This window comes from Oncorhynchus mykiss, chromosome 5 (assembly GCF_057628025.1).
Source record: "Oncorhynchus mykiss isolate SJ-2025 chromosome 5, ASM5762802v1, whole genome shotgun sequence".
Lineage (NCBI taxonomy): Eukaryota > Metazoa > Chordata > Actinopteri > Salmoniformes > Salmonidae > Oncorhynchus > Oncorhynchus mykiss.
In genome coordinates this window covers 26,095,673-26,113,448 of record NC_143026.1, presented here as the reverse complement: position 1 = coordinate 26,113,448, position 17,776 = coordinate 26,095,673, and the positions used below count along the sequence as shown (strand labels likewise).

The 17,776-nt window shown below is 44.1% G+C and overlaps 1 protein-coding gene across 1 annotated transcript in view; it reads right to left on the bottom strand.

Annotated features, from left to right (window-relative positions):
• Positions 1 to 17,776, bottom strand: part of cacna1b (neuronal-type voltage-gated calcium channel subunit Cav2.2) — a gene marked incomplete at both ends in the record, with an annotated part of 126,808 nt that overhangs the window by 27,496 nt on the left and 81,536 nt on the right. The window contains 10 exon segments of the mRNA NM_001124629.1: positions 39 to 104; positions 818 to 934; positions 1,134 to 1,136; positions 1,755 to 1,838; positions 4,588 to 4,698; positions 10,980 to 11,144; positions 12,750 to 12,951; positions 14,288 to 14,425; positions 16,612 to 16,772; positions 17,677 to 17,773. Of these exon segments, the coding sequence (NP_001118101.1) occupies positions 39 to 104; positions 818 to 934; positions 1,134 to 1,136; positions 1,755 to 1,838; positions 4,588 to 4,698; positions 10,980 to 11,144; positions 12,750 to 12,951; positions 14,288 to 14,425; positions 16,612 to 16,772; positions 17,677 to 17,773 (1,144 nt within the window).

Here is a 17,776-nt window from a genome sequence, read left to right as displayed (position 1 = left end):
TAGTTATTGTCACTGGACGTGTGTGTGGTATGACTCACCTGCATGCCGATGATGGCGTAGATGAAGAAGAGCATAGCGATGAGGAGGCAGACGTAAGGTAGGGCCTGGAAATAGAAAATACACACACGCACCGAGAAGTTAACAGCACAGTAAGGTTTAATAGTCTTATTTATGGAGCAGAGCAGCCAAGTTGACCCGCGGGTTGATTTCCTTAATCACATATATCCCAGACAAGGGAAGGGTACACATTAATCAGAAATAATGAGCTACCTTTTAACATTCTGCAGCAACTATCCATTTTCATTGGGGCTTAAAAGCTCTCACCACCCCACATTTAACCTGCTATCAAATTAACTATTCTTGGCAATGTCCTTGTTCTCTCTACGACGAAAGCTCCACAGAACAAACCACTTCTCTAAGACTCCAAATAAACATCAATATCACTTCAAATGCCATTAAAGGGATACTTTGGGATTTTGGCTTGCGCTAGCACAATGACTGGAAGCCTATGGGTGCTAGCAGATACCTGTAGACTTCCAGTCATTGTGCTAATGCTAGTTAGCATTGGCTCCCGAAACTACCTCTAACTTCCTTCATACTGGACACAGACACATTTAAATGGTATCTACGAGTTCATCTGATGAAGTAGATATAGGGCCTCATTGCCAAAATTACAAAATAATGAATCAGCCTACATTCATTAAATTCACTACTGATCAGATGAATACCATGTAACTCTCAAATCAAGAGTCCATGTTGAGTAGGCAGGGGTCAAACCTCAGGGTCAAGGGTCAGAGGTGAGGGGTCAGTGAATCACCTTGAAGGACTGGACAAAGGTCCATAGTAGGATGCGAATGGTGTAGCCCTGCCTCAGCAGCTTGATGAGCCTGGCCGCCCTGAACAGCCTCAAGAAACTCAGATTGATCAGCTTGTCCTGCAGGAGGAGACACACTGGAATTCAAACAACTGTTCTTGGATCAGATTTGGGTTACACTCAGAATGGTTTAGGTTAACAAGGGGGCTCAGTGAAGCAGTGGTACCATATCAGTGAAGAGTATCTACCTATCCATTTATGTATGATTTAGACTGGCCGCCAAGGGAATGGTCAAAAGCAACGGGAACAAGACACTTACCGTCTAGAGAGGGTCCATAGTGTCACAGAGGGAGCACAGGCACCAGCAAAGAAATAGCAGAAGATGGAAACACAGTGAGAGAAAGAAAAAACCAGAGAGAGAGAGTAGAAAAAGACTGTCACGGGGGGGGGAGAGAAATCCCACACAAAGGGAAATTTCGTCCACAGAAAGAGTTAAATACTAATAGCACAAGATCGGTATATCCGAACATCACACCTGCGAGTCAGGTACAGGATGGCAACAACAACTGCCCGAGTTACACCAGGAACCACCACAATCCCTTAGTGGAAGAGTGGGGTAACATCTCAGAGCAAGAACTGGCAAATCTGGTGCAGTCCATGAGGAGGAGATGCACTGCAGTACTTAATGCAGCTGGTGGCCACACCAGATACTGACTGTTACTTTTGATTTTGACCCCCCCTTTGTTCAGTTTCTGTTAGTCACATGTCTGTGGAACTTGTTCAGTTTTTGTCTCAGTTGTTGAATCTTGTTATGTTCATACAAATATTTACACATGTTAAGTTTGCTGAAAATAAATGCAGTTGACAGTGAGAGGACATTTCTTTTTTTATTTGCCATAAAATAAGTTGTATGGGCACACTCTACTGAAGCAGCACTTACCTTAATCTCTGTGACCAAGATGTCTGTGATACTCCCCAATACTGTCACAAAGTCAAACACGTTCCAAGCTGCCTTCAAGTAATTCTGCAACAGAGAAAGAGAGAGGAAGAAAAAGAGAGAAATAGAGGGAGAGCGGGTGAGAGAGGGGGAGGGAGAGGGATAGAGGTTTTATTGTGATTGGTACCAAACCCTTGCTCTTTAAATGCTTTCCTCAGGCCACACTCTACAGAGCATGTCTTCTAAGCTCCTCAAATGAGGCAGCTTTTAATGAGTTACTTTGAGTTTCATTCAAAGGCCATCCAATATATAGCCTACAGAGTGTCACTCACTCCAAGACACACACACACACTCAGAGACTCTAAACTGCAGAATAGACCTAAGACAGACAGGTGAATCTGTCAGGTGGCATGGCAGTGAGCATACTCTCCTCCTGGGCAGCATAGCAATTTAAAACTACATAGGCGCCCAGAGAGAGAGGGAGCGAGAGAGAGCGAGTGCGAGAGAGCGAGAGGCCCATCCATCTGGGCTAAGTGCTGAACAGGTGGAGGTAATTGGCGTGTGAAAAAAGCCATTTGACAAATGAGCCTGGGGATGAACTGTGAATGAATCTGGAGATGAAGAGCCGCGCAGAGGGGCCAGGTGGGCCGGCGCTGCCTGGGAGATGTATTCCTCCCTCCATCCCTCAATCCCACTGCTTTACCTTCCCACCCTCATCCCCTCAACTTAAGCTGTTGTATCATCCCCAACACACACCTCGCCTCCCCGGTGGCTCTTGCTGAAGGCTTGTCATCCTACCCTCATCCAAACTACCCCTGGCCATCCATTAACCTTCCAATGTTTTCACAAAGGCTCTTTATCAGTCTCTGTCCTGATATCCCACTTTCTCTATCTCTGCCTCAGTTTCTCTGTCTCTCTTCCCCACCCTGGTACACAGTCATCTACAGTTGAAGTCGGAAGTTTACATACACATTAGCCAAATACATTTAAACTCAGTTTTTAGCAATTTCTGACATTTAATCAGAGAAAAAAATTACCTGTCTTAGGTCAGTTAGGATCACCACTTTATTTTAAGAATGTGAAATGCCAGAATAATAGTAGAGAGAAGGATTGATTTCAACTTTTATTTCTTTCATCACATTTCCAATGGGTCAGAAGTTTTCATACACTCAATTACTATTTGGTAGCATTGGCATTAAATTGTTTAACTTGGGTCAAACAATTCAGGTAGCCTTCCTCAAGCTTCCCACAATAAGTTGGGAGTATTTTGGCCCATTCCTCCTGACAGAGCTGGTGGAACTGAGTCAGGTTGGTAGGCCTCCTTGCTCGCATATGCTTTTTCAGTTCCTCTCACAAATTTTCTATAGGATTGAGATCAGGGCTTTGTGATGGCCACTCCAATACCTTGACTTTGTTGTCCTTAAGCCATTTTGCCACAACTTTAGAAGTATGCTTGTGGTCATTGTCCATTTGGAAGAGACATTTGCAAACAAGCTTTAACTTCCTGACTGACGTCTTGAGATGTTGCTTCAATATGTCCACATAATTTTCCTCCCTCAAGATGCCATCTATTTTGTGAAGTGCACCAGTCCCTCCTGCAGCAAAGCACCCCCACAACATGATGCTGCCACCCCCGTGCTAGACGGTTGGGTTGGTTTTCTTCGACTTGCAAGCCTCCCCCTTTTTCCTCCAAACATAACGATGGTCAATATGGCCAAACAGTTCTATTTTTGTTTCATCAGACCAGAGGACATTTCTCCAAAAGGTACGGTCTTTGTCCCATGTGCAGATGCAAACCGTAGTCTGGCTTTTTTGGGGTTTTTGGAGCCGTGGCTTTTATTATTTTTTAAAAATCTTTATTTAACTAGGCAAGTCAGTTAAGAACAAATTCTTATTTTCAATGACGGCCTAGGAACAGTGGGTTAACTGCCTGTTCAGGGGCAGAACGACAGATTTGTACCATGTCAGCACGGGGATTTGAACTTGCAACCTTCCGGTTACTAGTCCAACGCTCTAACCACTAGGCTACCCTTCCTTGATCAGCGGCCTTTCAGGTTGTCGATATAGGACTCGTTTTACTGTGGATATAGATACATTTGTACCCGTTTCCTCCAGCATCTTCACAAGGTCCTTTGCTGTTGTTCTGGGATTGATTTAACACTTTTCGCACCAACGTACATTCATCTCTAGGAGACAGAACGCGTCTCCTTCCTGAGCAGTATGACGGCTGCGTCGTCCCATGGTGTTTATACTTGCGTACTATTGTTTGTACATATGAGCGTGGTACCTTCAGGTGTTTGGAAATTGCTCCCAAGGATGAACCAGACTTGTGGGGGGTCTACAATTCTTTTCTGAGGTCTTGGCTGATTTCTTTAGATTTTCCCATGATGTCAAGCAAAGAGGCACTGAGTTTGAAGGTAGACCTTGAAATACATCCACAGGTACACCTCCAATTGACTCAGATTATAAAGCCATGACATCATTTTCTGGAATTCCCCAAGCTGTTTAAAGGCACAGTCAACTTACTGTTTGTAAACTTCTGACCCACTGGAATTGTGATACAGTGAATTAGAAGTGAAATAATCTGTCTGTAAACAATTGTTTGAAAAGGTACAGTAGATTTCTTAACCGACTTGCCAAAACTATAGTTTGTTAACAAGAAATGTGTGGAGTGGTTGAAAAACAAGTTTTAATGACTCCAACCTAAGTGTATGTAAACTTCTGACTTCAACTGTATTTTCCCCCAAAAAACAACTTGAGTGATTCCAAAATTAGTCCTAAATGCTTAGATAGATAGTGACCATGTGCTGTAATGTATGGGGAGATGGAGGCTCACCAGTGGTCCGAAAGCGATGATCTTGAGGATGCACTCTAGTGTGAAGAGAGCTGTGAACACAATGTTCAGGTGCTTCAGCATGGCCTCATACAGCTCCGGAGCACCGTGAAACTGAAGGCAGAGGTCAGAAGTCAGGCAAAGGTCGGGAAGATGTCAGAGGTCAACATTCATTCCCACTGAACATGAGGAAATGATAATCGGCATGTCCATTTCCAATGTCAGACTGACAGACCATTGTAATACTTGTTAAAGTTATCCTTTCCCTCTTTTTTCGTCCGTCCGTCCGTCCGTCCGTCCGTCCGTCTGTCTGTCTGTCTGTGTATGTGTCTGTGTCTGTGTGTGTGTGTGTGTGTGTGTAAAACACCCCGTCCCTAATTAATTGACCTGTAATTAACAAACACATTTAGTATCTCCAGGCCTCCACGCATACCAGCTGCATACAAGCCACTGATGTGCGCCTTTGGAACATCTACATTTTAAAAAGTATAATAAATCAATTGAACATACACCACAATAAATCCATGATTTATTTTAATCAGGTCTAAAGAAACATTATATGAAGAAAATGTATTTCAGAAGAACAGATTATGAGTTGGCCTACTGTACGTTATCTGGCTGTTATGTGACAAGATATGCTTATAAGTCCTGTGCCATTATTTTATATTACGTGATTTTATAGTAAGAAGAATATCATTGAACTTAGCAGAATAAAATAGAAAGGATATCTTTCCCATTCCGGGAAAAATGAAGTTGTGCGCAAAAGTGATCATTTGAAAAAGAGTTATTTAGAGTTATTTGGCCATTTTAGTTTTGAATGATACAAACCATAGAATGTGTTCTAAATCAAAACATATATGGGCTGCATGATGTGACTATAGGCTATTAATGCGGAGTCTGTTCCTTGCCTCAGGCTGTACAGCTGTTCTCTCATCAAGCGATCATATTTTCACCCATCAGACTATTCTCAATTTAATTTTTGTCTTTACTATGTAAAAATGAGTTTAGATTTAGAATGGCCCATTATGAAATGGGCAGGAACAGGGCCAGGGGAAAGGCATGTCATCTGTATGCTCTTGAATAGGGAATGGAGCACTTTCCCCTTCAATCAATGAACCAACATCATCGCCTAGGGCTCTCACCCAGACTCATGGATAGAACGTTTGGAGCATAACATAAGGTAACCAGTCCATCCAGTATGCATAATAATACAGTCTACAATCAAAGGCTATTACTCAAATGTGTTTCATTTTGGGGTATAGTCTAGACCACATATGTCAGAGTCAAGGCCCGCGGGCCACATCCGGCCCGCAAGAAGGTTTTTTACGGCCCCTGGGATGATCTTGATTTATTATTAGAACCGGCCCGCAGCAAGCCGGCAGCCCGCAGATCTTTTACACGCACCAATACTACATTTCCCACAATGCAAAGGTGACGCACCGAGCAGTAGGCTGCTTCATTTCAATATTTATTGGCACAGCAGTCGTCAGCATCACAGTAAAATTAACTTTCAGATACCCATCAAAAATGGCAAAACGGAAGGTGGATACTGAGAACCAGGGGTTTCAAACAAGGTGGGAGTCGGAGTATATGTTCACGAAGGTAGCTGGAAAACCTGTGTGTCTTCTGTGTGGAGAAAGTGTGGCGGTACTGAAAGAGTATAATCTGAGACGACATTATGAAACGAAACACGCGGACACACACGCGGACGCAACTGTCAAGGCCAGTTTTATTTTGGCAGAAGAGATCGCTAAATCAGCCCGGCCATTTACGGAGGGGGATTTCATCAAAAACTGCATGATTAAAGTTTGTGACGAAGTTTGCCCAGAAAAAAGGCAACTCTTTTTAAATGTGAGTCTGAGCAGAAACACCATTGCCGAGAGAGTAGACCAGTTGTCCATCAATCTAAAAGAGCAGCTTGTGAAAAAGGGAAAAGATTTTATTGCATATTCCTTGGCTGTGGATGAGAGCACCGACATTTCTGACATTGCCCAGTTGTCAATTTTCATCCGCGGAGTGGACTCCAACCTAAGCGTGACAGAGGAGTTTTTGGCTTTACGTCCTATGCATGGCACAACTACGGGGCATGATTTGTATGAAGAGGTGTCAAGATGTGTAAATGAGATGGAGCTGCCTTGGGAAAAACTCGTGGGTTTGACAACCGACGGAGCACCTGCGATGTGTGGACACAGGAGCGGACTGGTGGCGAAGATACGGGAAAAGATGCAAGAGGAAAACGCGACAGGTGAGCTGACAGCTTATCATTGTATCATACACCAGGAAGCGTTGTGCGGTAAAGCCTTGAAAATGGAGCATGTAATGAGCATCATCACGCGCACAGTTAACTTTATCAGAGCCAAAGGTTTGAATCACCGCCAGTTCAAGGCATTTCTGACGGAGTTAGAAACGGAGCATGGTGATTTGCCTTATCACACAGAGGTGCGATGGCTAAGCCAGGGAAAGGTGCTTCAAAGATGTTTCGAGCTTCGTGAGGAGATTTGTCTGTTCTTGGACAGCAAAGGGAAAGACACAACACAACTCCGAGACGAAATGTTTCTGTGTGAAATGGCTTTTCTGTGTGACATTACGAGTCATCTGAATGCAATAAACTTGCAGCTGCAGGGTCGGGATCGTGTCATCTCTGATACGTACAGTACAGTGAAGGCATTTAAAACCAAACTGACTCTGTGGGAGATGCAGATGCGGAAAGAAAATTTGAGCCACTTTCCCAGCTGCCAGACCATGAAAGAGAAGCTCTCTACCAGTGCGTTCCCGAGCACACAGTTGGCTGATAAAATAGGTATGCTTGCCGCTGACTTTCGACGCCGATTTGCTGACTTTGAAGCACAAAAAAGCAGGTTGGAACTGCTCGGTAACCCATTTGCTGTTGACGTGGAAAGCTCACCACCAAACCTCCAAATGGAGTTGATTGACCTCCAATGCAATGATGCACTGAGGGCAAAATATGCGGCAGTGGGTGCTGCGGAGTTCGCCCGTTTCCTCCCCGGGCACAATGCCCCAGCTGCGCATCCAGGCTGCTCAAACGTTGTCTATGTTTGGCAGCACATACCTGTGTGAACAACTGTTTTCTTTGATGAACCTGAACAAAACATCACACAGAAGTCGACTTACTGCTGAACACCTCCACTCAATTCTGAGGATTTCTTCAGCTCAGAGCCTTACCCCGAACATTGATGAACTTGTGGAAAAGATGGGACACCACCAAGTATCACCCTCAACCTCAAACAAGTGAACATTACTGTGCAATCACATATTTAGAGTTTTTACTCAGTTCAAGTTTAAAAGTTAAAATTTAATATTTGTTTTCACTGCATGTTACTTCTCCTTAAACAAAGTGTTGTTTTTGATTAATAGATTTTTGCACTTTATTTTTTTGTATTTCAATCCAATTATATTTTAAAAATATTTCAGTTGAGTGGATGATAGAAAATTGCTATTATTGTTTTTTCTTTGAAGTAAATTTAGCCCACTTTTGCTAAAATAGAAAATATAGTCTACTGATGGTGCCTTGAATACCGGTTTCTTTCATTTAATGTTCATGTTATGGGGATATTTATATAAAGGAAATTTGTCTTTTGTGTCTGTTGAAAATTAAAGATTACTGACAGAGCCATAAGAAAATATTGCTTTATTTATCTGATCATATTGTAATATATTTGTTAGGTTTTCAGTAGGTTCAATTAGGTTCACTAGACTATATGCGTCATTTAAAAATTTTTCAATGAACATTCGAACAGTCCGGCCCGCGTCTTGTAGCTGATTTTTTTATTTGGCCCTCCGTCCATTTGACTTTGACACCCCTGGTCTAGACCAATTATGCACCAGACATCTTAAATCAGTTTTGTGTTGTGTTTTCTGCCATGGGGAATATGTGATAGGCTATGTATTGTATAACGGCACAATCATCATTTTAATATAGATTTTTTTCTCATAAGCCTATGCATAAGCTCTTATATGTGTACGGGTGTTTGAATGAATCATCACCTTAGAAAGCGTTGTCCATTTCGTTGTGTTAGGCTTTGAAACAACATCCACAACAACCATGTTTTACACTCAGTCGCAACCTGCTGTTGAACTTCTTTCTTCAAATTGATCATCACAGTGAGGTGAGTTTTAAAAGCACTACACTGTTTTGATGAAAAGGGTTTGTGATTTTCCATTGCATTTCCATTGACATCAGAATGGTTAGAGAGACAACAGAGCCCTGACTACCAGGCCATTAGGACCTGATGGAGAAATGACAGAGCCCTGACTACCAGGCCATTAGGACCTGATGGAGAAATGACAGAGCCCTGACTACCAGGCCATTAGGACCTGATGGAGAAACGACAGAGCCCTGACTACCAGGCCATTAGGACCTGATGGAGAAACGACAGAGCCCTGACTACCAGGCCATTAGGACCTGATGGAGAAACGATAGAGCCCTGACTACCAGGCCATTAAGACCTGATGGAGAAACGATAGAGCCCTGACTACCAGGCCATTAGGAACTGATGGAGAAACGATAGAGCCCCGACTTCCAGGCCATTAGGACCTGATAGCAAAACGATAGAGCCCTGACTACCAGGCCATTAGGACCTGATGGAGAAACGATAGAGCCCTGACTACCAGGCCATTAGGACCTGATGGAGAAACGATAGAGCCCTGACTACCAGGCCATTAGGACCTGATGGAGAAACAACAGAGCCCTGACTACCAGGCCATTAGGACCTGATGGAGAAACGACAGAGACCTGACTACCAGGCCATTAGGACCTGATGGAGAAACGACAGAGCCCTGACTACCAGGCCATTAGGACCTGATGGAGAAACGATAGAGCCCCGACTTCCAGGCCATTAGGACCTGATGGCAAAACGATAGAGCCCTGACTACCAGGCCATTAGGACCTGATGGAGAAACGATAGAGCCCTGACTACCAGGCCATTAAGACCTGATGGAGAAACGATAGAGCCCTGACTACCAGGCCATTAGGACCTGATGGAGAAACGATAGAGCCCTGACTACCAGGCCATTAGGACCTGATGGAGAAACGATAGAGCCCTGACTACCAGGCCATTAGGACCTGATGGAGAAACAACAGAGCCCTGACTACCAGGCCATTAGGACCTGATGGAGAAACGACAGAGCCCTGACTACCAGGCCATTAGGACCTGATGGAGAAACGACAGAGCCCTGACTACCAGGCCATTAGGACCTGATGGAGACCTGATGGCAAAACGATAGAGCCCTGACTACCAGGCCATTAGGACCTGATGGAGAAACGATAGAGCCCTGACTACCAGGCCATTAAGACCTGATGGAGAAACGATAGAGCCCTGACTACCAGGCCATTAGGACCTGATGGAGAAACGATAGAGCCCTGACTACCAGGCCATTAGGACCTGATGGAGAAATGATAGAGCCCTGACTACCAGGCCATTAGGACCTGATGGAGAAACGATAGAGCCCTGACTACCAGGCCATTAAGACCTGATGGAGAAACGATAGAGCCCTGACTACCAGGCCATTAGGACCTGATGGAGAAACGATAGAGCCCTGACTACCAGGCCATTAGGACCTGATGGAGAAATGATAGAGCCCTGACTACCAGGCCATTAGGACCTGATGGAGAAACAACAGAGCCCTGACTACCAGGCCATTAGGACCTGATGGAGAAACGACAGAGCCCTGACTACCAGGCCATTAGGACCTGATGGAGAAACGACAGAACCCTGACTACCAGGCCATTAGGAACTAACATTAGGCCCTGTTGGCCTGGTAGTCTGTGGATTTTTACTGTGGTCCTGACTCATGGCTGCCAGTATGGTGGTAATACAGACACCGCAACAGCCCTATCCCTCAGTCTGACAGACCTGTAAAGGTCAATACCTGGAGATAAGCCAAATGGATCAACCATGTGGTTAAAGCAACAGAGAGGCTGCTTAAACATCAACAACGGATACGTTCAATGTATCCATCCAAATTAAACTGATTACATGTGCCAAAACCCTGTCCCAAAGTTATCCCACTCAAGGTAGAAATTCCCCTTATAACAGATCTAGGATCAGATTTCCCAACCCCCAAATCATTAATTAGAGTTATGACAAATGCTCTGACCCTGCCTCAGTGATCAAGGGAAACTTGCAATGCTTATATCCAGTTATAGGTTGCGTTGCAGGCTGACTTCATAGCAGACGATAAAATTGCATCAACCAATGGTTGTGTGCCACATTATTGACTGTGCAGAGGGGCATCCAATTGCAATATCATTTGATGTGTACAGTTATCCAGGCATTCTGATATCTGGCATGTGTCTATAATGTATACAGCCTGGAACGGGACCATTGTTTCTACAATGGACACATTGCTGATGGTGTGTGGGAAGCATCACTGACCTTCATCATCAGCACCACAGTGTTGAGTGCGATCATGGTCATGATGGAGTACTCAAAGGGCGGCGACACCACAAACTGCCACATCTTATACTGGAACGACTGCTTGTCTGCTGGCATGTAGCGCGTCAGAGGCTTGGCGTTGATGGCAAAGTCGATACAAGCTCTCTGTGTTGGAGGAGGGGGAGGGAGGGAGGGAGGGAAGGAAGGGAGAGAAAGAGGGAGAGAAATGAGGTGAGAGTTTGTGAAACTCACTCACTCATCCCCCTAATCATATCTGATATTGTTCAAACACTGATTATCAACATATAAAAGGACCAATGTACAATCAAATGAAAAATATCAAAGGCTGAACTAACGTCCGATAAGTGCTGGCATGCAACCTAACAGTTTCCAGGAGTGTTTAATATTCCCTACATAGTGCACTGCTTTTGAGCCCATAGGGCTCTGGTCGAAAGTAGCGCGCCATAAAAGGGAATAGGGTGCCATTTGGGACATACTGTGGAGTGAACCTCAGTGATGTAGGAAATGAAGATACAGCTGGATGGACTACACTGGGCTGGTTGCTTCTCCTGAGGGTTGCTGTTCTTTTGTGTTGATGCCTTCTGAGGGAAACAACAGGCTAGCCAGGAAATCAACTGAAATATATCCACAGGTGCTATGAAAAGTGTTGAGAGATCCAACACTGGGACGGTTTCAACAGAGGAGAGGAAGAAATGACTTGGCCTTGTATTAATAATTGTTGGTGCACGTGTCAACAAAAAGTGAGTTACCTTCACTGGGTGCCAGACAACTAGGTGAGAGTGTGTCTGTTCTCTGTGTATGTGTGTATTTGTCTCTCTGCTTGTGTTTGTGTGCGCGTGTATCTCTCTATCTCTGTGGTTCAGTGTGTGTTCAGACAGCATACTGTACCTCATTCTTCTCCAGTCTACAGTCTGACATGGCCTTGTCTCCCGGATCTTGGAAGGTTTGTGTGTGTGTGTGTGTGTGTCGGTCTGTCTGTGTTTGTGTACCTCGTTCTTCTCCAGTCTACACTCTGACATGGCCTTGTCTCCCGGCTCTTGGAAGGTTTGTGTGTGTGTGTGTCGGTCTGTCTGTGTTTGTGTACCTCGTTCTTCTCCAGACTACAATCTGACATGGCCTTGTCTCCCGGCTCTTGGAAGGTTTGTGTGTGTGTGTGTCGGTCTGTCTGTGTTTGTGTACCTCGTTCTTCTCCAGTCTACAATCTGACATGGCCTCGTCTCCCGGCTCTTGGAAGGTTTGTGTGTGTGTGTGTCGGTCTGTCTGTGTTTGTGTACCTCATTCTTCTCCAGTCTACACTCTGACATGGCCTTGTCTCCCGGCTCTTGGAAGGTTTGTGTGTGTGTGTGTGTACCTCGTTCTTCTCCAGTCTACAATCTGACATGGCCTTGTCTCCCGGATCTTGGAAGGTTTGTGTGTGTGTGTGTGTCGGTCTGTCTGTGTTTGTGTACCTCGTTCTTCTCCAGTCTACACTCTGACATGGCCTTGTCTCCCGGCTCTTGGAAGGTTTGTGTGTGTGTGTGTCGGTCTGTCTGTGTTTGTGTACCTCGTTCTTCTCCAGACTACAATCTGACATGGCCTTGTCTCCCGGCTCTTGGAAGGTTTGTGTGTGTGTGTGTGTGTGTGTGTGTCAGTCTGTCTTTGTTTGTGTACCTCATTCTTCTCCAGTCTACAATCTGACATGGCCTCGTCTCCCGGCTCTTGGAAGGTTTGTGTGTGTGTGTGTGTGTCTGTTTGTGTGTGTTTGTGTACCTCGTTCTTCTCCAGACTACACTCTGACATGGCCTTGTCTCCCTGCTCCTGGAAGGTGATGATGATCAAAGCCACAAAGATGTTGACAAAGAAGAAGGGAAAGACCACAAAGTAGACCACATAGAAGATAGAGGTCTCCATACGGAAGCCTGGGCTGGGACCCTCATCCTCATAGGTGGCATCCACAGAATGCTTTAGGACCCTGGAGAAAACAGGTAAACACAGAGGGTCAGTTTTGCATTTGTCCCATTAATGGTTAAAGTAAGGATTCGGGTAGGGGAAGCTGATTCTAGATCTGTACCTAGAGGAAACTATCCTAATACTATCTAAGCCTAACTAGTTTAATTGTTTTAACCTATACATACACCACTAGGCAGCCATGGCAGGGAGGGCACACAATAATATGTGATGTACAAGCAGGCTGTGGGGAAAAAAGCAATACATTTACTGGAGCAAAATATGTCCAATATTCATCTTCCATCTTCCATAACTGAGTACAGCAGGGAATAATATTACGAAGCAGGGAATATATGAATGTTTACCAGGTTGCATAACAACAACAAAAAAAAATGAGTTTTTTTTTATATGATTAAAACAGATATGCAGCAAATGTGTAAATAAAACTAAAAACACTGATGTTTTGAAGATATTCTGCTTTATATTAATTTCTGAGAATACCAAAAAGAGCTGTAGTACCCCTTCTCAAGCCCTATTCGCTGAGTCACAGGGAATAGAGCCATTTTGATTTAAAGATCAATCTAACGCTAGTTAGCTCTTTTACATTGTATTGTGTAGCCCTTGTTAAACCCTGTACTTGGGGTAATGATTTCCCTGAGGAAGGAGATGTGGAGAGAGACAGAGAGAGAAGATGAATGACTGACTAGCTGAGGAGAGCACTTAAGACATTGTGGTATCCTCAACTCCAACCCTGGTCAGGTTCTACATGCCATAAATTAGTGCAAATGATGAAGGCCATCATACTGACTAGCGCTGTCTCCTCCTGAACATTACCTCAGCACACGCACGCCATTACGCACACACACACACCTCTCCCACTGGATTTCACCCCACCTAGTCTCACCCAGGATCATTTATTTCCCCCACATCATTGGCACTTTGTCCTTTGGAATGGATGTCAAATGGGATGCTCGTCTTGTTGAGGACACTGTGTACATTCAATAGGGGTCAATGGACCCGATAGGAACCCTCTAGTCTGCTTGGAATTATTTGGGAAGCTAATTGGCTAGCCGGTGGTTATGTGAATAGGTGATGTGTAGGTGATTGAGTGGCCGGCCTGTGGTTATGTGTGTAGGCCATTGCCAGTGACTGGCTAGTCGGTAGTAATGTAAGTAGGCCACATGTAGGGGATTGGCTGGCCTGTATTTCTCTTCACAGTTGATTGGCTACCTAGTCTGTGGTTATGTGAGTAGCTCATTACCAGTGATGCGCTAGCCTGTAGTTATGTGACAAGGTCTTTACAGGTAATTGGCTGGCCTGAGCTTCTCTCTACAGTTGATTGGCTGGTGTGGGCTACTCACATTGGCCAGCCTTCCCCGGTGGAGACGGTGAATAGGGTGAGGAAGGCCCACAGCACATTGTCATAATGGAACTCATACTTCCTCCACTCACGATCCTGGGCCGCCACTTCATCACCGTCATAGTCCAGAAACTTACCCCTGATGAACGTTGGAAAGAGAGGGGGGGGGGGGAAAGAGAGACGACAAAGAGAGAAAGAAAGAAAAAGAGAATAGCACAGTATTGTATTGTTATCTTGTAGGTAAATTGGCACAAGCTCTATTCACAAAAAACACTCCAACTGCAAAAATCGAATTTTCACATGTGAAAAGATGGTGTTAACATTTTGCAGTAGCAATGTTCCATTGGGGGAATTAAGGCGACCACATCTAAAAAGCCCAAATGCGAGACGGGAACGATTTTGCGGGACATTTGTGGAAGAGTAGACAGAATAAATGGGGCAGGTTAATGGATAATGTTCAAATGGAGACAGTTCTGCTGTATGATGGTCACTGCCTTTTAAGGGGGCAATCCTTAGTTGCTACATAGATTTATGGACTTATAAATTAAGCATACGAATCCATATACAGTTGAAGTCAGAAGTTTACGTACACCTTAGCCAAATACATTTAAACTCAGTTTTTCACAATTCTTGACATTTAATGCTTGTAAAAATTCCATATCTTAGGTCAGTTAGGATCACCACTTTATTTTAAGAATGTGAAAAGTCAGAATAATAGTTGATAGAATGATTTATTTCAACTTTTATTTCTTTCATCACATTCCCAGCGGGTCAGAAGTTTACATACACTCAATTAGTATTTGGTAGCGTTGCCTTTAAATTGTTTAACTTGGGCCAAACTTTTCAGGTAGCCTTCCACAAGCTTCCCACAATAAGTTGGTTGAATTTTGGCCCATTCCTCATGACAGAGCTGGTGTAACTGAGTCAGGTTTGTAGGCCTCCTTGCTCGGAAACGCTTTTTCAGTTCTGCCCAAAAATGTTCTATAGGATTGAGGTCAGGGTTTTGTGATGGCCACTCCAATACCTTGACTTTGTTGTTTGTTTGTCATTGAACCATTTTGCCACAATTTTAGAAGTATGCTTGGGGTCATTGTCCATTTGGAAGACCCATCTGTGACCAAGCTTTAACTTCCTGACTGATGTCTTGAGATGTTGCTTCAATATATCCACTTAATTTTCCTTCTCATGATGCCTTCTATTTTGTGAAGTGCACCAGTCCCTCCTGCAGCAAAGCACCCCCACAGTATGATGCTGCCACCCCCGTGCCTCACGGTTGGGATGGTGTTCTTCGGCTTGCAAGCCTCCACTTTTTATCTCCAAACATAACGATGGTCATTATGGCCAAACAGTTCTATTTTGGTTTCATCAGATCAGAGAACATTTCTCCAAAAAGTATGATCTTTGTCCCCATGTGCAGTTGCAAACCGTAGTCTGGCTTTTTTACGGTGGTTTTGGAACAGTGGCTTCTTCCTTGCTGAGTGGCCTTTAAGGTTATGTCGATATAGGACTCATTTTGCTGTGGATATAGATACTTTTGTACCTGTTTCCTCCAGCATCTTCACAAGGTCCTTTGCTGTTGTTCTGGGATTGATTTGCACTTTTCGCACCAAAGTACGTTCATCTCTAGGAGACAGAACGTGTCTTCTTCCTGAGCGGTATGATGGCTGCGTGGTCCCATGGTGTTTATACTTGTGTACAGATGAACTTGGTACCTTCAGGTGTTTGGAAATTGCTCCCAAGGATGAACCAGACCTGTGGAGGTCTACAAATATTTTTTTAAGTCTTGGCTGATTTCTTTGATTTTCCCATGATGTCAAGCAAAGAAGCACTGAGTTTGAAGGTAGGCCTTGAAATACATCCACAGGTACACCTCCAATTGACTCAAATTATGTCAATTAGCCTATCAGAAGTTTCTAAAGCCATTACATCATTTTCTGGGATTTCCCAAGCTGTTTAAAGGCACAGTCAACTTAGTGTATGTAAACCTCTGACCCACTGGAATTGTGATACAGTGAATTAGAAGTGAAATAATCTGTCTGTAAACAACTGTTGGAAAAGGTACTTGTGTCATGCACAAAGTAGATGTCCTAACCGACTTGCCAAAACTATAGTTTGTTAACAAGACATTTGTGGAGTCATTGATAAATGAGTTTTAATGACTCGTATCTAAGTGTATGTAAACTTCTGACTTCAACTATATATTATATAAAAAATATGTATTCACATTTTACAGGTGATTTGTTCTCTCGTGACTTTGTCATGTTTCTTTTTCGTAAGGGCATATCCAATACCAGTCAGTGTCAATGGTGTGACTGTGTACTGTACCTGCAGTCCTTCTCCAGACCTTTAGACTCGTCGGTGCAGTAGAAGAACTTGCCCTTGAACAGCTGCACAGCGATCACAGCGAAGATGAACATGAAGAGCATGTAGACAATGAGGATGTTGAGCACGTTCTTCAGAGAGTTGACCACACAGTCAAACACGGCCTGGAGGAGGACACACACACCAATAAATAGAGGAACACACAATCACTCAAACACGTTACCATGCATGTGAACACCCATCTAGACACATGCACACAGTCTCTACGCAGCACTCTGTTGATCAATTTGTGGTTTGAATGACTGTCTTCCTGTCATGGCATGTTTTGAAATCTTCCCAATTAATATGTATCTGCAGGGATGAATGAGACAGTAACTCACAGAGCTGCTCCCTGAAGTAAGTTATTTTTTACGTCACTCATGTTACTCAGTACAAATAGCTAAGTGTATGAGAGTGATTAGCTCTAGTCCCGTGTGTTACATGCAGCTTGCTGACACTGAGCCTTCAGCCTCAGCAAGCAGCATGTAACGCCCTGGACCAGAGGTAGGGAGTAGAAGGGCTTACCTCCCTGCTAACCCTGATCTATCTCAATCAACCCATCAATTACTTCAACAGGATGTGCTGCTATCTTTGGTCTGATCAACTACCTTTCCACACATCAATTACTTTGGTCTAGTCCTTGTGAGACAAGATCAGAGCTGGGGTCCTGAAAAGAGTGAGACAGATTAGCATTTTTCCCCATTTGTCACCGGGCAGAGGATGATTAACTGGTATATGAAGATAGACACTGTGGATATAAGTCATTACATCTCATCCTCCTCTTCTCTCCCACTGATGTGATTAATTTATTAGTTTATATCTCAAACAAATCACTTGGGAGTTATTCATCCACTGGCTGCTGCTGCAATTTCTGTGTGTGTGTGTGTTGCAGAGGCACAGGTCTGTGTGTGTGTGTGTGTGTGTGTGTGTGTGTGTGTGTACGTTCGTGAGTGCATCTGTATGTGTTTGTTTGACTTGTGGCTTTTCTGTTGTGTCAGAGCGGAGCGAACAGGTAACAGATGTAGCTACCTTGAGTTTTGGCAGTCGTTTGATGGTCTTCAGAGGCCTTAGAACTCGCAGCACCCTGAGAGACTTGATGGTGTTGATGTCCTTGCCTTTAGTTCCTCTG